We start from the raw sequence: 21,808 nt of genomic DNA, 5'->3' as shown, positions 1-21,808 counted from the left end.
CAAACGTGTAGTTTTACTCTTTTAAGATATAAAGTAGATTTAAAGTACACTTTGATGTAATACATTCATTCACTGGAACCAGCTTCGTACTAAATTACTATAACAGTTCTGCTTTAGGTTGTAGGTTTTTCCCTTAGTTAAATTAACCAATTATTTAAATTTTTGTTATCTTCTCTGAACTCCTCAACTTCCCCTCGCATTTCCTCACCAAATCGCAAATTTAAAGTTAAGGGAAGTGAGTATTTAAACGGACGGATCCTGTAGTGTATTCAGAGCATGATTTCGCTAGCCAAATCACGTTACTAGTTGTCCTTATTGTCACGCGGAGTTTCTGGTACGCCTTTTGGCTATTTTAGATTGTCGAGTCAACCTAGCTAGCCTTAAATTAAATTGTTAGTCTAGCACTACTCTTTGAATTTATTGTGAACTATTCTCAAGTTCCACAGCAAGTTGTCGGTGTTTTTGTAAGCACGAAGTGCGTGCATTTTATATTAAAAGTTCGCTGTATAATAAAGGGTTTATTTTACTGTTCTTCTGTGCTTGTATTCTTTTATGCTTATGCGAGAAGTCGCCAGGTGATCTCGTAAGATCATTTTAACTTTATGTTAGATATGAAGATACGATCTTACAAGGTAAGAGAAAAACTTTAATGCTACATAGAGAAACAAGTTTCTTAGGAAATGAAGCATTTCACATTATTCTAACGTTATTTGCATTTTCGATTTGGCAACATATTTATATTTTAATTGTCCATCCATTTTTATTTAAAATATAGCCTTAGAAGTTTTGTTTTGTGAACGTGCTTAAGATTTCGTTAGTATATACTATTACTGGAGTAATTTGTAAAGAACTATCTTGTGTCTTCGTGCAAGCATTCATGATATATGTGCTTCCATCCAGTTATCAAGTAAAAGATTCGTGGATGCAATCCCATGGAGTAGGGGTCTTCAACCCGTGGCCCGCTGAAGGTATTTTGGTGGCCCCATATTTGAATTCGAAGAATTTTAAGAAATTTTAATTTCAAGAAAAATTGCCTTGTCAGCTTCTTGTCGTAAAAGAACTTTTTTTTCTCTTATTCTTGATATTTAAAACATTTTATTGACATGCCTGATATTTGAGATAACGTTTTCGGAAAATAACGAGTTTTTCAAAAATTTCACTTTTTCTTATGTAATTTATCTTATGTAACTCTACTTTCCAACTCTACTTCAGTTAGAATTTATAGATTTACAGTGTGACTTTGCAAGTTTCTTGAAAATCCTACATTAATTGATTTTTATTCAAAGTATGTGACCGAAGACAAGTATCCAGGAATTCGTAAACATACACTCTTCATGCCTTCTATCTTCGGCAGTATCTACATACGTGAACAGCTTTTTTGTAAAATGAAAATCCTAAAATCAAAATCAAAATCAAGAACACGGCTGATAGACAAACATTTGGGGGAATCTTTACGAATTGCAACAACGCAGATTTAACCGGATATTGAAGCTTTAATCAAGTAAAACAACGTCAAATTTCACATTAAAACTAAAGTAACTACCATCTCCTGCCAGTATTATAATTTTTTTATTGCAAATGCATTTTGTAACATCGTTCTGTACAATCATCTTTATATTTTTTTCATAGTTAAAAAAAGATTTAAAACATTTTAATCGATTTCCAGTTGACTTTTTGGAACCAGTGTATATATACACAAATCTGTAACATTATCTCTTCGCTTAGAATCAATTGTAGTCTTCCAAAACAAACCTCCCTTTTTTACATAAATTGTCCGAATACAGTATTTTTTTGACAGACGCGTGGCCCGCGGATCTTTGTAAATTTGTTGATGTGGCTCTCGGGCGTGAAAGGTTGAAGACCCCTACCATAGAGGATACAGGTGACATTTTATGTTTCCTTACTTCAGAATACTTACTGATCTGTATAGTTTCACTTTTATACGTAATTGTTTTTAGTTGAGCAATTTAAACGAAGATGATTAGACTGTACAGTCAAAGCTACGTATTTATCAATATCAATGGATAAATAAAAGAAGAAATAAAAGAATATTTTATAACTTAAAAAAATTAATAACATGCGCAACTGATATACGTTGTATAAAACTGTATATTAAGTCACAACTAAAAGTACCTTCGAATTTTTGAGTAGGGCTGATGAAATTGTAAGTCGCTGTAAAACCACTAGCTACTCCTTCTGCATCTGTGTGTAGGACAACTTTCATAGTGTGCACTCCCTTATCAGAGACGATTGGGCCAGGGGTGGACTTAGAACAATAACGCCCCACTTTGTTTTCCCGTCCACTCGGATGGACTTCATAGATCTCCAACCAGTCTTCCGTGCAAACTTCACTGCAAAGCAAAGAATACTAATATAGTAAATCAAACGTAAATATTTAAATAACCGTAAGTAAAATGACATTACTGCAGAATTCCTTGTCGAAACGACTATGCGCCCTATATGTTTACCCTTTTGATTAAAAATAGAACATTCCGAACAACAAAAAAGGCAACAAAAACTTGCTTCTAATGTTACGAATAGCATTGTGCCAAATGGAGACTGAAAAAAGTGCTGTTAGTGCTTGTTTCTCATTCAGCTCTTTGTTCTTTCTTATAATTCTAAATAAAACGATTCCACGTTTTTAATTGTATTTTAGTACATATAGTGTTTGGTTAACCTTTAAAGGAATTTTATATCCTTTGTTGCTTGTTGAGTATTAGCGGTGTTCAAATATACCCAAACTTACCTGCATGTCCCCTTCTAAAATTACTTGCTATACCAAAATATGTAATAGGAATAAGAAAGATTTGCGCGGACAAAATTTATAATCTTTTAGAAGAGGAATACCGTATTTGACGGCATATAAGATTTGCTCTCAAAAATGTTACCTGATACGTGAAGGTACATGATACCTGATACGTTACCTTATACGTGAAGGATACAGTCTTATACGTGAAGGTAATTGCAGTCAATAATTGTTTATTTGGCTTTTACGAAACGTGAGAACTAAAAAAAACCACGCTATTGAAACGTTTTTTCCTTGTGTGTGGCCGTCTAAATAAGAGTGCGTCTTATATGACGTCAAATACGGTAATACCTATTAAATTGTTAAAGCACAGCAAATGCACAGGGTGGTTATAATTAAAGTTCCACTTTGAAATGGTCATATACTGAAAACTACTGGACCAAATCTTATCAGACTTGGTAATCGTATAAAAGAGGTCATAGGAATTTGTTTTCCGCGAAAAAAAAAGTTAAAAAACTCACCGCCAAGGGGGAGGGAAAATGGCGCTGTAATCAATATTATTAAACGAAATATGGGTCGGAATCTAACTTAACCTTTTGTTACACGGGTTTAACATGTTGTATACCCTTAATAAACATTGACCTAAACAAAACTACCATTTAAAGGCGATAAAAGACGAGTGCGCCATCCGTGTAGCGGGGATATTCGTCCGTAAAAAACCACAAATTATAGATTAAAAAATGTGAGATCGCAAATCATCGCAAAAGTGTGCGCATTCCGGAAATCGTTTTCTTACAAATCACTCATGTTATCTACCCAGCTCAATTGCATTCTCCTAAAGTCACCGTTTAGTGTGGTATGACAGCTACTTTCATAATTGGACCATTTTTCTTTGAAGAGCAGTCAACAGCTGGTCCTGTTGCGTGCATTGAGACTGCAGCTCTCTTAGCACGTCTCTTAAGACGTTTCGTGATACTTGAATTGCAGCAATGTGGCATTTTAGACACCACGATTTTTAGGCAGGACGGGGCCACATCTCACATTGGTACATGCGTCACACAGTTATTTAGGCAACATTTCACGAAATAACGGATTATAGGCCGTCACCTCCTTACTTCTTGGTCATCCCGGTTACCCACCTGAACTCCTGAGACTTTGGGCTATGGGGTTATCTCAAAAGCACTATGGGGATAATCCAAACAGTTTGGCGGAATTGAAAGATGCGATACACCGACATGTCCGTAACATTCTTCCTGATATACTAAGAGCTGCTGTTCAGAATGCAGTGATACGATTTAACTTGCTTTTAGAAAATGGTGGACGCCACATTGAACATGTTTCAGAAACGATTAAACACGTTTTGAACCGATGTCTTCATGTCTTATTTCGTTTAACAATATTGCATACAGCACCATTTTCCCTCTGGTGTTGAGTGATTGAACTTTTTTTCGACGGAAATAAATTCCCATGAACTCTTTTACATGGTTACCAAGTTTGATAACATTTGGTCTAGCAGTTTTCCTTTTACGACCATTTCAAAGTGGAACTTTAATTATAACCACCCTGTATATTACTTACTTTAACCAGCTGAGTTGCTGTACCGCCTGTTATATGACCATCAGCATTTGTACTCAATTAGCAGAGCATTCTATCGTCGCTAGGCCTAGCCAAAAGTCCCTATAGTATATTAAAATTTGTAGTTGAATTTATGAAGTTACTTGAATGCAAATATATATATCCTCCTATCTTCCTTCATATGTGCTTGAGTTTTATGAGAAGAACCAGCAGTTGGTGACTTAGTTACATTAAAATTTCCAATAGGCGATAATTAATGTCAAATAAAAAGGCTCCTAAGAAGGAATGATCGTATTTCATATTTCTATGAAACTGTATTAGCTGAAAAGGATATAAAAATCTTTTTTTTTTTTAATTTAGTCATGTAAAACGTTTGCGTGTATGTGTTTTTATTATGTCAATGGATGCCAATTTAGACTGCTGAAAATCAGCGTATGACTTATGTACATATTCGAGATTTTTCTGAGGTCATCAACTCTGAGGTGTGACTTAATGAATAACAAAAATTTAAGCTTTTTTTCTTCAAATTAATGTCAAATTCAATCCATACTTGGCTATATTAAAGATTGTTTTGTTTCCTTATATCGAGCAACTGGAATTAGAAGACAATGGAAGACATTGATTAGAAGTGCAAACTATCTTTTAAATAATCTGGAGCATTGGTCCGATTTGAGAATCATGAGAGATTTTAAAGTGCGTGCATGTGAAATTCAGTGTGCGTGCATGTGAAATTCAATGTGCGTGCATGTGTGTAATATATCTATTTCTAACAGCCGTGGACTGTTAGAAATAGATATATTACACGGCTTGCAAGAAGCTTTTAACTCACCTTAGACTTCTTAATATGCGAATTTGTAAAAATGATATTTACAGTGAAAGAGCTGTTAATTTTTACTGCCTCACAAGAAGGTTACACAATATGTTGCAAGAGTTACACCAGATGTTTTGCCAAAGTAAGAGTCGAGACTAGAAATCGCTATAGTGTTTATCCTGTTGTTAATAGTGCACCTAGTGAAACGTATTCATTTTGTTCGTGATCAATTTGAACTACAGAATTAAATAAAAGCCGTTTCAATCCATTTCACATAATATATGATTCATACTGATCTTATGAAATCATCATAGAGATTATCACCGTTCATTCTCTGAGATCTTATAGTTATGAAACACATAAAGTAAAATTAGGAGCAACGAAAAGTCCATTCCCACATTGAGACAAAACTTATATGTGGAATGTGAAAGCATAAATGTGAACTGGTGATGATTTGGACTGCAATATGTCATGGAAATCTTTGACAATACTGATTATTCTTGACGGTCATGTCGCTTAATATCCATTGATGTATTAGCTCAACGCTATTGTTCAGACTTTGATCCTGAAGGCAGTGCTATGCATCAGGACAAGTTTACGTTACAAAAATGGTGATACGGCGGTTTGAAGATCATGAAAGTAAGTTGAACACCTTCCTAATACTAAAAATTCTCCTAATCTTAATATTGGTGAATCTGGTCAGGGTATGCAAAAAGGATAGATTTAGAAAACATTTACCTCCTTTGTCATCATGATCTGCAATGATCACTGTTTTGCCAGTAGAATGTATACAGAATTTAGTGATTTAACAAGTCATGTAACGGTAATAACGATAATGTAATTAATACATTGTAGATGTAAATGTTTCAGTTTCATTATCTGACACCTATACATTTTCCTGCAATAGCAACCGTAATATTATTAGATATGTTTTAACACTACAGTGTCGCACATTTAACCTGAACCCATCTTTTGCATTTATGTGCAGCAGTTATGTATGTGGAATTGTAAAATATGCTGAAAGAAAATGACATTTTTGAAGATGATTCTCACTTACTTGTAGCCTGTACTGGCTGGATCATGCTTCGTTTTGGTTTTGAAGTAATTAAAGACTATTTTGATCTGCATCCCGGGCTCACCTTGGAAGATGTATTGGCATGTGGTATTTGATGGGTAGTTGGCCGGGTAGCGAGGCGAATTAAACTCACCACGAGGAGAAATCGTGCTCATATAGGTGAAGTGACAAGTACCATCAGGAGAAGGCGTACCAGGAACTTTATAGTCTAAAAAATAGAGGAAAAGAGCATATTATTCGCTTTTAGATACTAAATTGAACATAAGGAAGGACTGAAGTTGCAAAAAATGCATTGGGTAAAGCATTCAAATTTACAATATAATTTCTTCTTAGTATATTCCTCAGAACTTATGAATAATAAAAGTTACACAATAGCAGCCTACAGATTTAGGTTTTCAATAACACGTTTTTCAACAGTTTCAGTTGCTTACGTGTTACATAATTTCTTCTGAAAGAAACTCATCTCGTACAGATCTCACTCATCTTTACATAGTCTGATTATAAGTAAGTGGGTATTGTTTGAAGTAATATTTAAAAAGGAATATTTCCGAAGATTACTGGGTGCAAATTAAATACCTAAACAGAAACCTTTTTGCAGTAGAAACTATTTTTGGCTGGTACCTATAAGGACGATAACGCCTTTTCCGGTAGGTTTATGGGGGAAAACTGCGGCCCACCAGCGGCTGAGCGATAAAGTCGCTGAACACTGATAGTTCGGTTCGAGTTTCTAATCCCGCGAACTAGCTGGCGTTTTCATGGTTCTCCCTGTGTAACGTGCATGCGAGCCAGTTTCCCTTAGAAAGTTCTCCACAAAGGCATCCCTTCCCTTAGGAAGATAGCCCTCGAGGCTTTGCCATGATCACACAAACCAATATGAGATAATTTTTCCTTTCCGGACAAATGACAAAATTTTTGGTCTTGGAAAATTCGAGTACGAAAAGTTTGGTCTTGGAAAATACAAGTTACGAAAACTTCGAGTCAACTGAAAATGAAATAATCAAACATTTCGATTCAAATATAACGTACGAACATTCTCGCTAATATGTTAGAATCCCTTAGAAACATGACACACCAAATTGAAAATGATAATGGGGAAGTCACAGAACAAATATGCTGTTGACTTAGGAGACGATTTGGAAAAAAATCCTAATCTATTTTTCGAATATCAAAATGTATCACAAGATCAGTTAAAAGAAAATATTACCGAACGAGTTGCAGATATTTAAAACGAAGAATGTATTGTATTTTATTTACTACACAGGGAAGTTATTCGCGAGGATCAAACTATGAGTAAATTACGTATTGTTTAGGAAGCGTCATCGCATGGCACAAGCTCCATTTTTTTTTATGACTGTTTACATGTTCGATCGAATTTACACCCGGATATATTCAGAATTTGCTTAAGATTCAAATATAATCCAACAGCATTCACTTCGAATATAAAATGATCAAATGTAAATATTTTAAATTTAATTAACAGAAGACAAAAATCCTCCCATGTCATGTACCCTCGTTTTTTGATTCTCGTTTTGTTTTGATCGATTTTAGCAACAGAGGTTTTGGAAATACCTATATTTTAAACATTACTTTCGTCTCGAAGGTTTATATAACAGAGCAAACAAGTTCTTACTAACGCTGCTTCTTTCCTAAATAACTGCTACTACGGTAATTGTTTAAAGAAATCTTGTGGAAAAAAAGACCGGCAGAAGCAAAATAATATAATTTACGCACCTGTTTCGAAAACGTATCGAGCCTTGAAACCTTTTCCCGTGGTAGCTCCACTACTGAAAATCATGGCCAACCGAGGGCCGTCTGACAGAACTGGTGGTGGAACTGTGACCCCACAGAGGCTGAGATCAAACTCGTCTAGTGCCTGTCTCTCCTCTTGACCCTGAAGATAGATTTTTAAAAATCCCCCATCGGAACACCTGTGAAAATGCAGTACAATGTAAAATGATCAGTTACTAAATCCTTCAGTAGGAAATTTGTTGCTCATTTATATGTTTGTATCTGGTTAAGAAACAACTTATTATAAACTTCATCACGAAACTCATGTTAAGCAATATTATATATTACCTAAGGTAAACTTTTAATTAATATAACCAAAAACGCTTTTGTAAATATTATATATATATGTATGTTATATTTCTGATGTCTGTCATTTTGAATTAATGGTTTTCATCGTCACTTATAATTACACAGCTAACGAAGGAGATGTAACCTAACAGAAGCAAAAATGAAAATAATCTATCCTTCCAACAGCTTTACAATCAAAACATTTAAAAACCAATATTGCAAGCCAATTACAACACGATCTACCGTAAAGACGTTGAATTGTTTATTTAATTTCGAATTTTTTCTGTTATAGAAAAAATTAATATTCTACAGAAACGCCTAATAATATTCTACAGAAAAATATATGCACCAACATTGCCTATTGCCTGTCACTAAATTTTTCTAAACTTCTAACGGTATTCTTATTTATAAAACTGGTATTGTCAATCCTAACAAACAGTCATTTTATATTTACATACATATATATACACACAAGGTTTTACACGTCGCTCCTTCACTTAGATTAAGTTACTTTTGTTTTGTTGCTTAAATAGTCTATTTTGTGCTTTCTGTTTTTAACTTCCCCTTTATTTTCGCTATTAATTGGCTTAATAGTTACTACCTTTTTCTAAATTTTATATGATTCCCAATTCTGTACAATTCTTCCCTCCCCTCCGACCAATCCAGAGGCGTTTTTAGTTAACTCTTTACTTTCAGCCTATCTTCGGTGGTTATGTAGCGAGTGTTCCACATCTTACTAACTCATCGGAAGTTATCAGGTATTTCTCCCGCTTTCTTAGCATGCCTTCGTAGTGTAGTGGTCAGCACGCTGGGCGCGTATTCCAGAGGTCCGTGGTTCTATTCCCGTCGAAAGTGTTGTTCATTTTTTACTTCCGCTTCCAAAAAATATCTAATGTCTCTACAAAGTGTCTGACTTAGGATTTTTCTCTGCATAGAGTGCATATTGCACTCGAATTATCACTCTACTAACCATAATTACTATTAACGTATTCAGCTATTACACACAGGATCGGACTACATCCTGGAACCTGCACAAAGTGACCTGCTCACCTAAGTCACTTACAAGAATGTTTTAAATGACTCAACGGTTAATGCTTTCATATTTTCAAATTTAAAAAAATGTTGCATAAAATGCAAAATCTAACTTTTCATACGTGTTCCTAGTTCCTACACTTACATTTAAGAAAGTTATGCACTCGTTACAGAGAGTTTGACTTCCCGCACGACAAAAACTGACAGACACATTTGTGTCGGAGCACATTTAGAAGCGGTACACAAACCGAAGAGCGAAATGTTTACGTATGAACGTATGAACGTAAATACGAAATTAAATTACGTATTTACGTATGAATTTATCACGTATTTGCGTATGAATTAATTTACGTATGAACGTAAATACGAAATTAAAAATAAAATAATTTAGAAAATTTCTTAAATATTTGAAGGCCAACCTATCGTTACCGTGAAACAAGCTAAATTAGTAAAACAGTAATAAAAGAGAAATACTATATTTAAAACAAAGTTTACATTTCAAAGATAACAATAAAAAAGAAGGAATTTTGTATTGATTAAAACCAAAGCAATAAAAATGTTATTAACCACCTTTGCCCAATGCTCCTAACAGAACTTGTCTAGGGAAAATTGTGTTGAAACCTTAAACCAAGTTGATTAATGAGAGACGATAAACACGTTTCGTTCAAATGAACTCACGGAGACTTTAAACCGCTTTTAAATTAATCCAATTTTCTTTACATACTTAATTGAATAGTCTCATTAAATTCATAAAATAATACATATAGTGGTATTTCAAACAGGAGAACTTATTCATAGAATCTCAAAGAATTTGTGTTCTAGGAAACATTGGCAGGCCTCAACATAGGCTCACAGTCAATAATAATAATAATATTTACATTAATTAAAATGAAAAATAGTTACGGTTTGATGAATTTTTTGTACGATTACCAGATTAAACTTCTAATGTAATAACCTTTCATGAGAATATTAATAAACTGTTTTTAGACTGAAACTTATCAACTGTTTGTGCGAAAATTCCTTCGGCAAATTAAATACAGTAAAGTGACGATTTGCAATTTTGTGACTTCTGACTTAGTCACCCAGCTTGTTCCTTCTAGACGGTTAAGCAGATTTTTGTGACGAGTATGAGGGAAGTAAGTTAGCTGGAACTTAGAAGTTGCCTACATTTGTCTGATGTCTGACGTCAGATCCTGTCTGAAGCTGACATTTATCTGAAGCACGTCAGCGGAGTCTGGACCTTAATGTGGCGGAACAGGCTGGAGCCGTTAATAAAAAATGGCTGCTAAATAATGCTGTTTAATCCTGGCCAGAAGAAGAAGTCGGCAAGAAAAAAGTTGAAAGCTTAGCATGCTAAACTCAGTTACAATTAGAACTGTGGTTTCCTTTAAAGTAATACTGAAGTGTGATTTTCAGTACAGTCGAATAGACTGGTATCTGTATAATTTTTTTTAATTCCCAAGTGGAGACACATTAAGGCTTTAAATTAAATGCTGTTGAGTTATAGTCTGCATAGAAGTATTACTTCCATCTAGATAATTCGGTAAAGGAAATCAGAGTGTAATACTTCTTTGGCGAAATGAAGCAACTCCAATGATGGAACACAGCAATAACTTTTATTTAACACTCAAAAAAATGGCGACATACAAACAAGAAGAGAAAACACATTCTATCATTTTAAAATAAATTACATTCTTCGTGCGAGAGTCGCACGAGGCACTCGAGTCTGGTTTCAAATATTGCCATTCACAAATACCTTAATGTTCATCTATTTAAATTATTTAATCTACAAGATTTTAATATTATTTAAAGCTGTTACAAGAGGCACCTAATAATTAGAATCCATAGAGCTAAGAGTAGTAGTTGAATTAACGCCAAAGCTCTCAAAGAGTAGGTGCTATAATCCTATAATCTCTACATGTAATAAAAGGAAGAGTCTGTCTGTGTGTCTTTCGTTCGTGCTGCGCGTAAGCTAATAGACCCAGGGCTACGAAATTTGGTACATAGGTGCATCTAAACAAGAGCCAGTGCACCTCGAAGCAATTTTTTTCAAAATTCGAACCAGATGTTTTTTAATTTTATCTTTTTTGATGAAATCGCATCATTTTGAATAATTTCATTCTTTTAGAAATGTGGTTTTGGCAACAGGTTTTCATTCAGTGTTTTGTATACTGGACTGCTGACTTGAAAATACGAGATAAAATATTACTTATTTCATGCTGCTTATTATTATTATTTTTCTTTTTTTGATTTTTGGACTCGCAACATGCAAGTCGCAGTCTTCTTATTCTTACCCGCATGTGTCTCGCGAGACACAACAGAAAGGAATTTTCTTTTTTTTCCCCTTTTTTCTTTCTTTTCCTTTCTTGATTAGCTAATGGCAAAAAGGTTGTATATTTTGAATTATGTCATCCACAAAGCACAATTTTGATTCGTTATTGCTTTCCGATGATAGTTTCATTCTTTTAGAAATGTAGTTTTGGCAACAGTTTTTCATTCGTTGCTTTGGATACTGGACTGCTGGCTGTTTTCTCTTGAAAATATGAGATTTATTGCGTATTTCCTTGTAATTTTTATATTATATTTTAATTATATATAATTTTAATTATATAAACAGTTTTGCATGATTGTTTTTAGGAAAGTTACAGAGATAATGTTAGTTAGAGACAATAAATATATGAAAATACGCATGGATTGAATTTTCAAAAGGTAAAAGTAAGAAGAGATTAAAAAAAAAAAAACTATTTTATGTGAAGATTGTGACATACTTAGATTTTATACTACGCCCAAAAGATTTTTTTTTTTTTTTTTTTTTTTTTTTTTTTAACGTTTTGCGTGTTACCTTTATTTATTGAATAACAGGTTCTTCGCACTTAAACCACATAAAATTCAATTTAACGGCAATATCACAAAAAGGTCAAAACACCATATCTTTGGAATTTCCGATACACAGTCTCGCTCGCTGGAGATAAAAATGCCTTTTTCGTACAGTGTTGCCATTGCTCCCTTTGAAATCATTGAGTTTTGCGAATAAAAAATTCGTTAAAATTTTACAAAATTTGAAATAGATAATATTACAAATAGAAATTCCAAATTCGGGCTTCCAAGTGCCCATGTTCGGTTGGAGGATTACGTTAATCAAAATTTGATGGGTCTAGGTACCATTGTTTTTTCACAATGGCGGGTAACAGTCATGTATTCATGCAGATTCTTCATTATTTAGTTTCTTTAAATATAATATGTGTGGATAATATTTAGTGGCAACAGTCTGAAAAGTGAACCAACGCAGAAAGTGAAACGACGCAAAATGCCGTTTTGAGACTAATAGCCCTTCGGGACTAACGCCTCTTTGGGTTAATAAACTGAAAAACAACTGTTTTATAGTTAATTATGTTAATTATGCTTTTTTTAAGTAGAAATTACTGTTTTAGACACTTCTCAGGCTTTAATCAAAAACACAAAAGGGAAAAATGTGAGCAATTGACACCTTTAACGTGCAAATAACGAATTAATTTTAAAACTGAGATGCCAGTTACGCTTTATCTGCTATAGAGGTGTTACGATTAAATTATTATTTTCCCTATTTTTATTAAAACAAAGCCTTATAGAATTACAAATTTAAACTTACTCGGCATCTTTGCTGGGTATTTCAAATTTCTCGAATATCATTCTCACCCTTTCTAAGTCCTGGTTGTCTTGCAAACCGTAAATATAATATTTGCAGACTGTATTCTGGTGATAGGGAAAGGGATAATTCGGAGAATAAACATTCCCTGACGATTCTTTTTTGCTCAGAATCTTTTGGTCACATTCTGGAAGTGAAACAGAAATTTTTATGTAAAAATGTAGAAAATGGGTGTTTAAAACTTAAAGCAAAACTTAATTTGAATTAAAAAATCTAGTTTTATTTAACTTGCGACTTTACTATTGAATTTCCATTTTATTTTACCTTGGAAAACATTTTTGTTTGCAGTATAGAAAATTCTATATTTAGCAATATAAATTCGATAAAATTAGTAGCATTTGTAAAATTTAATCAGATTGCTTATTCGTAGTTAGCAAATTGCATAGCGTGAACAAGAGCAAAGGATTTAATTTTCTTTTAAAATTCAATACTTTTTAATTTAGTTCATTTATATATTTTATTAAAGTATGCAATAGAAATGCGCTGTGCATCATTGCCCAAAAAGAGACTATAGAGAAATTAGGTTATTTCGAAACAGAAAAGATGAAAAAACAGGAAATGCCCTGGCCGGGCCTCGAACCACGAAACTCGCGAGTACGTGCCGAGCGTGCTGACCACTACACCACGATGGCATGCTCAGAAGGCAGGAGAAATACTTTATAAGACAATGAATTTAGTCTTTCATTTTGAAAACTTAAAGTAAATATATGTCTCAGACACACACTCCAAGAAGAATAAGAAAGCATGTTTGTTCTGTTCATCATTATGGTATGCGGTTGTTTCTTTGGTATCGCTGAATCGGTTGCCATTTCTGTAAATCTCGAAAAAAATAAATCGATGCTTCTAAATGGGCTCTCGTTCAAATCTTAGAGAAAGATAGATGTTTACAAATGTATGATATCTTTGCAGATACGGGTACTTAAAATTCGTGGAGCTGAAAATCTTTAGAGAAGGTGGTGGTAAAGTAAGACAGGTAGAAGATCCTTGGATTCCCTCTCCTCTAACTTTGTCGATAAATATCAACAAAGCTTAACAAAACTAGTATTGTTATCCACAAGGTGCCCAAGGCTTTGCCCATCAACAGACGCTCCATTCTTATTTTTGCCCATGAGGAATTCGTTAACCCGATCTGATTAAAATCAATTAGATAAGCAACAACAGTGTTACGCAAATAAAATGGCAAAATCTTAGTCCCAAAGGGGATAATATTCTGTGTTTCATCTTTATTGGTCTACAGACCAGAGAAGCATTTTAAAATTTCTGCATATAATAAAATATTTAAATAATAGTATGTACTTTCTTTGATCGGAATGTATCTCAAAGCTATTTACTTCAGGTCGGAAAACATTTTGACTGGAGCGCGTTTTTCCTGTAGTAGAAATTACAAGTAAGATTGCAGTATGCTTATCAGATAATTAAAAAAATTTCTATAGGTGCGTAATTTGTTGACAAGAGTATATTTTTCATTTTGCAGGTACTCTGTGTGAGATTAAAGTTTACTTTATCACGTTATAAGGTATTTCTCCCGCTTTCTTAACATGTCTTCGCGGTGTAGTGGTCAGCACGCTCGGCGTGTATTCCAGAGGTCCGTGGTTCGAGTCCCGACCAGGGCATTGCTCATTTTTCACGACTTTTGCTTCAAAATAAATAATGTCTCTACAACATAATTAAACAATTTTATAATTTTCAATGTAATTCATTTCACTAATAGAAATCAGTCCTCGAGGAAAATGTAATGTGGAAATTCCCATAACAAAGAGACTGCAATTTATAAATTTCCTTCAGAAAAGGATTTTAGGGTTTCCAAACTTTACCAAGCGAAAAGCCTAGATTTGAATTTCACGAAAAGCCAGAAACAGCTGATGCCATACTGGGAGGAGAGGTGCATTTTGAAAAAGAGGTGGCTTCCGAGGCTCAATTGCGAAAATTATTCTTTTGATCGTGAGTGTCACAGAATCATTATCCACACAAATGTACTTTATTACGTTGAAAAGTATTGATTAACGAGTTTAAATTTTTAAATGACAAAAGAAATGCTTAAGGTAGATCTTTCAAAAAAAAAAAAAAATTAAGGGCTTTTCTCGTCCTTTTCCATAATGAAACTGATTTTCGTGTCTTTCTATTATAAGGTAATTCTCTTGCCTTCCTATCGTGCCTTCGTGGTGTAGTGATTCTGCACGCTGGGCAGGTATTCCAGAGGTCCGTGGTTCGATTCCCGGCGAAGGCGAATGCTCATTTTCCACCTTGCCTGCTTCTAAAAAAATACCTAATGTCTCTACACTATATTAAAATTGGAATCCATAGAAGCAATAATTTTCTTTTATTATGAATTTAAAAGCTTATTATGAAATCTGAGTATGTGATGAAGATCAGCAGATTAAATAAGAAATAAAAAAAAATGTAATTGCATATAGAACGTGTGAAAAATTTTAGTAGAACCTACCTGTACCACGAATATGTTCTCCATCATTTTTGCCGATAAAATCTGTGGAAAGAAAAAAAAAAAAGGCATAATGAAAAATCAGTTTTCAAAATAAGTAATTTTTTAAAGAGATCCTACTTTAATTGTTTACCTCATTTTAAAGAATTAGAATTAGAATTATTTTTAAAGAATATTATGCCATTAAGATATTACACTTCTACTAAAACCGATTTATCAAGAATTATGGAGAACTACTGTTTCTTAGCAATGTCGAATTAAAACGTCGTTAATTTACAAAACTTGCAGTCCTTAAAAGAAATGGTGAATTAAATACATGTATCAAAAAAATCACACAGGGGGAAAAAAAAGACTTTTTTTAAACTTCCTTGTACAAGTCAAAAGGAAGTATTGTAATCGGGAAAATTTCAGGTATCATATTTCAACGAAAACGTCCATTTTGACTGCTATCGAATGCAAGTTAACGATGTTTTTGCGTGACATATGTACGTAAGGACAGAATAAAGGACTCTTCTTCCCCCGAAAAATATAAAACTGATTTAAAATGAATTCTGAAGAGAATTTTTCGTGACGTCTGTGCGTACGTACGTACGTATCTCACATAACTCAAAAACGAGTAGCCTCAGAACTTCGAAATTTTGTATACAGGACTGCTATAACATGTAGATGTGCACCTCGTATTTTGGTTGAAATCGGCCGCACCAAACGTATATAAATACATTCATATATCCACTCTGTTACCCGGCTCAGTGATCTCAGTTTCTTTACTCTTTGTAAATTGTGCATTTTTTGCTATTAAAATAATTGAATTATGTTGCTCTTATCTTCCGGTTAAGGTTTGTATGCCTTTAGTAAATCTGCATGCAATATTTGTAGAATTTTCAACAATTGAAAAGTTTTTTAAGTGGGGCTAAGCCTAATTATTTTTGCCATAGCGGCCATCTTTGTTTACATTTGAAACTTAGCAGAATAGTGGTTTTGTTGCCAATCTAGAGAAACTAAGCTTCACAACAACAAAGATAACGCCTTTTTTATTGTTGCAAATTAAATGATGCTTAATCCATTCTGGAATTTATTCGAGGAAATAAGTGTTTAAGATTTACTTCATAATTTTTAATGCAAATATTTTGAGTTTTAATGTATTTTTGCCTTCTCGCGAAGTGAGAACTGAATTAATTGAATGAGAAATACCGAATCGTTTGTGAAAAAACGTTTCTTTTCTTCCTTTCTTTTTTTGCTTACTTTCTTTTATACATCGTTTTGGATTTATTATAGTATTTGAATAGAACATGAAATGTAACGCTGTTAAGTGAACCTAGCACCAGAGTGTTGCTATGGTAAAAAAATATTGTGAATTTTAAAGTGCATTTATTCTATTGTGTTTTATACGCTATGGACGAAGTAGATTTAATTAAATTCAATAAGTTTAAATGAAATGCAAGAAAAAATGCATATAATTTAATATTCTGTAAAGGAAATCATGTGGTGTACATATCAAATTTTTTAATTTAAGAAAACCAATATAAAACTCTTCGTACTCCACGAAGTATTCCACGAGGCTAACAGATGTAAGTAAATAGTTCATAATACAAGGAGATACAGTTCAACAATAAAAACATAATATTATGTTTTTATTGTTGAATTGTATATTCTGGAAAGAGCAAAGAAAAGATATTAAATACAAATACTACTATAATCTAATCCTTAAAATTTCCATAAGTAAAAATTGCAGAAGAAAGCAGTTCATTTCGGCAATAAATGGTTTTGTATTGCAACACAGATATTGGGTTGGCAAGAAAGTAATTTCGGTTTGCACAAATAGACATCGTTATGTTTCTTTTGTTAATCTTATATTTTTTAAAATTTTGACATTTGGCAGCTGACATTTTTAGGTTGTTATAAAAGCAAATTCCGTATATTTTCGCTTGCAATTATTAGTTCACAGTCAATTATAAACATAGAGTGCAAAAATAAACATTTTCGATATATTTTACTTTTTTATTTTCATAAAGGGTAGAGAGTGGCTGAGGCTCACAAAGAGATAAGTGAAGTTAATTGGTGTTGGTTGCTTAACTGAACACACGTGTCAGAATTCGTTTAAAATATTTGATTCTGGAAGTTTTTCATTTGAAGATGACCAGCGTTCTGGCCGACCTTCTGGAGTTAAAGATGACAACGTAAAGCCATAATTGAATCGAATCGTCATATAACTGTGTACTGTGTGGGAGATTGCAGAAAGGTTACATCTATCCCACACAACAATTCAAAATCACAGAGGATGCCTTGGACTCGTTAAGAAGCAGCTTCTTAACGAGATTAAGAGATATGTGATTTTGGCTTCTGTGATTTAAAATTTTAAGTATCTCAAAGCGGTTAGAGCATTATCAAGTCTGAATCCGGCCCTGAAGAAACTCGATATTTGGGTTCCGCAGGAATTGAAATAAATTTACTTAACACAACGTATCAGTATTTGGATACACATTTAAAAGGTAATGCAGTCGTCCACTTTTTTAACCCTTTCCGGCACGCTACCTTTTAAAGTAGGAATTTTGATTTAAAAATAAAAAAAAAATAATAATAATTAAAAAAAATGTAGGCAGTCTAATTAGGCCTAGAGGAATACACAAGTAAAAATTTGTGAAGATAGCACTTATCGTTTTAATTCTGTGGGTGTGCCCTGTCAATGAACTGACCGATGAGATGCGGAGAAACAAAGAATACAGACTCTCAGCTGTCCTAGATTAACGGTGAGCCCGGATTGGGCACACCTAGGGTTCGCCGTTTGATTTTAGGCAAAATTTTGAGGTAAAAATTTTAAACTAATATAGAATAAGGTGATTAGCATACATCCAAAAAAATAACAGAGAAATTTCTTTTCAAACAATTCCTTTTATACCGTAAAAAAAAAGTCTGGAGGATTTCTTTGAAAAACGAGGGCCTTAAAAAACTAAACATGGCTAAAATATATGGACTTGTTTGTGTTGAGTTGCCATCTAGTATAAATAAAGAAGGTTCAGAGTAACCCATAAATCCTTTTTCATTCAATTTTTCTGTGCGTACAGAAGGAAAGTTTTAGGTGTGTCCAGACCGGACACACTGTGCCGCAAAGGGTTAAACGAATTATCACTGGTGATGAAAACTGGATCATCTAGAGCAACATTAATTGGAAAACATCATGGTACACGCATAATGAATCAGCACAAATCACATCGAAAGCTAAATTGCATCAGAAAAATGATCATACTGTCAGTTTGGTGGGATTGCAAAGGTGTTGTACATTTTGAGCTACTTCCAAGCCACCAAATGATTAACTCAGATGTTTGCTGCCAAAAACTTATGAAACTGTAGGAAGCAATCAAAGAGAGAAGGCCAGAATTGGCAAATCGCTAAGGAATCGTGTTCCACCGCGACAGTTCAGTACATAAGGGTTCGTAATGAATTGGATGCACACAGAATCAATGATAGCTTCATAAAATTTATTTTATCAAAAGAAACACTTTACAATTAAAACGTTCCACAAAAATACTCGTACAGCTCTTCTCAGAATCATAGAGTACAATCAGTAATTACACTTCAAACTAAGAATGTTAAACACAATGGAAAGCGCATCTAAAAGGTACAGTTGACAGAGAGATCTCTCAATACTCCAAACACAACGCTGTAGTAAACAATTCAGAACTGATCTTCGATCATTTCTTTTCTTCTGGCCTGCAACTTCTGAATTATTACTAGATGCTTTTCCCAGTTTTATGTAGTTTTCCACCAGCAGCTGGGAAATTTCTAGTACAGTACAAATTCCGGACTCGTTGGAACTTCGGCGATTCCGGATTAGGGGTTTTTCCGGATTATAGATCATCAATTTAAATCTGGTAAGATGGTATGCAGAAATTATACAATTAAAAATATGAAAACGTAATTTATGAAATAAAACACCACCATTCAGGTGACAGTGCGATTTAGCTCAGTTTCCCCCCCCCCGCAATTTTAATGGAGAGCGTCCCGGAAAAGGACGGGTACGAGGGTCTCCCACACCTCTTTCCTTCTAGCAAACCACAAAAGAGGACTTGTGTGGCTCGCAGCATATTTAGAGTGCCGCCATACCGCAACGGGACTAAAGATTTACAAACATCCATATCTTTTCCGGGATCCAAAGTCGGGCCTTTCGACACTGCAGTCAGCGACGGTTGGCTATACCGGTTGGGCGGCCCAGAAGTTCTTGGAGCGCGAAATCATTAAGTTACCACAAATATGGCAAAAGGTCATCGAAAAGAGTGGGAGATATTTGACAGATTAAAATTCCTTTTTTGTATGGAAAAATTGAGTTTTATTTCACATTAAATAACCGAAATTACTTTCTTGCCAACTCGATATTACAGTTCACTTTGTAATTGGTGTGGAGAAATTGTTAATCCCTCAAATCTCACTAAAGTTTGCACTACAAAAAGTTTTTATTTTACACAGCTTGTTCTGGAATAATTAATAAAAAAATTACATAGAATCCCTTATCAAAGAAAATAGTTTTGATTGCTTTTCTTATTAAAACATTTGGTTCGTTTTCGAATCAAAATATTATACATTTGTCCAAGCAGTGACTCCTCATAATTCCAGCAATTTAAGCACAACTTTTCTTATTGTATGCCTGTGGAAAGAATTCCACATATAACTGCAGTCAGCATCTGAGTTTTGGGGGGAAGTACTGGGGATAATGTCCACGATTTAATTCTATGAGCAGACAAAAACGATACAAGAAAGAGGAATAACATGTATTGTAACTAACAGAAAAATATCATGAACCATTTACCTGCATTTTTAAGCAGATTTAACTTAGCGAATAAATTCATTTGATTATGTAAATTGTGTCAGTAGCCAAAACAAACAAACAGACAAACAAACAATAAAAAAATAAACACAGTTAGAGGTAAAGAAAAGAAATTATAAATGGCATTAGAAAAGAATATTTGCAAGAGAAATTGAATAATGTCATTTATGCATCAGACCCGCATAATAAAGCCGGTTAATCTTCACTGTGTTAAATGTTAGACATTTTCTTCTATCTTTGTTGTTATTTCAATCATTTAAAAATTTTTTTTTATTGTGCACAGTTTTGTTTTAGGTTGATGGTTTGCAGCAGTAATTTTTCCATCGTTTTTCAATAAATCACTTCAGATAGTGAGTGATTTCAGAGAGTAGTAGTTTACCTATCAGTGGTGAAATTCTATGCCTTTGTTAATGATTCCAGTTGCAGCCTCGAAGGTCACTCCAGTGGACAAAGAGGATCTTTTCATCAGGGTCAGGAGATGGAAACTTTGTTATGTATGAATGAGAGAATCATTCTCCCCCGGGAGTTCAGCGCAAGAAAACACAGGGAGATATATAAGGTGGTTTCCTGAGAAGAGAGGAAAAACTTTCCTGTTTGGAGCTATGGGCATGTTGGCCGGCAGATCATTCCTAGTGTATAATGCGTTAGAGCATTTTTGCCTGTAACAAAATTCTGAAATTACGGGACTAAATATATCTAAGTACCACACTGTCAAGATATGCAACTGTTAAGGTTTTCGTCTTATTAAAATTCATGCTATTGTTAAAACTTGAGTTTGAAGTTCATTTCAACCCTGTAACACAACCCAGTGCTTGAGTAGCGGTTTCAGCCACTACATCACAATAGGATTCAGTAAATCTACACGCCAGTTAATGAGTCTTCTTTTAATTGGAATTTACTGTATGTTTTTCGAGTTCCTTACGAAGAAAGAAATATAATGTTTACTCACCAAGACTGACAAATCGCTCACTGAATTCAAAAAATCCCGAGAATCCCCTGTTTTCGCTTTCTGCTGTCCTTTGGAGAGTGATGAACTGGACGGAGACATTCTCCGCCGAGGAGTAGATAACGAGGTTTCTCTGCTGTCCGCAATGAGTGCCGATCAGAGGATCATCCGATGTCGCGCCATCGAATACTTTCACAAAATCAAACGGGCAGCTAAAGAAAAATGAAATTAGTTTCAGTATAAAACAGAATCCGTAACATGATAGTTTTTAACTTCTTAAAACATCTCTTAATGTCTCAGCATCAAGAAAATTACGTGGATTCCGTAACAACCTGTCTCAGTCGTTCTGTTTGCTTTTTGTCAATACCTGAATATTCGGAATTTCATGGATTTTGATTTAACTGAACAATCGAATGCAATCATTTGCCTTATTACTCATGAATTACTATTTGCAACGGAATTACATTGCTTACTTCTCAGTAAAGAAAATAACTATCGAATACCTTTCGACACTTCCGACTGCATTTGCCAGGTTAAAAGTTTTTATACTGAAAGAAAATCATTTTATCTCTACCGCTAATGTACCTCCGGTTTGAAGCAAGG

At 34.0% G+C, this 21,808-nt stretch overlaps 1 protein-coding gene across 2 annotated transcripts in view; it reads right to left on the bottom strand.

Moving 5' to 3' along the window:
- Window positions 1-21,808, bottom strand: part of LOC118190363 (cubilin-like) — a 234,035-nt gene that overhangs the window by 51,221 nt on the left and 161,006 nt on the right. For both annotated transcript variants that reach the window (XM_085808686.1, XM_085808690.1), the window contains 6 exons: window positions 21,209-21,417; window positions 15,444-15,485; window positions 12,944-13,127; window positions 7,939-8,135; window positions 6,190-6,415; window positions 2,134-2,351 (listed from right to left, as the gene is read on the bottom strand). In XM_085808686.1, coding sequence (XP_085664812.1) covers window positions 2,134-2,351; window positions 6,190-6,415; window positions 7,939-8,135; window positions 12,944-13,127; window positions 15,444-15,485; window positions 21,209-21,417 — 1,076 coding nt within the window. The remainder of the gene's footprint in view (window positions 1-2,133; window positions 2,352-6,189; window positions 6,416-7,938; window positions 8,136-12,943; window positions 13,128-15,443; window positions 15,486-21,208; window positions 21,418-21,808) is intronic.

Source organism: Stegodyphus dumicola, chromosome 1, assembly GCF_044657685.1.
Source record: "Stegodyphus dumicola isolate Sdum_Otavi_A_Nest chromosome 1, ASM4465768v1".
NCBI lineage: Eukaryota > Metazoa > Arthropoda > Arachnida > Araneae > Eresidae > Stegodyphus > Stegodyphus dumicola.
This window is presented reverse-complemented; position numbering and strand designations above follow the sequence as displayed.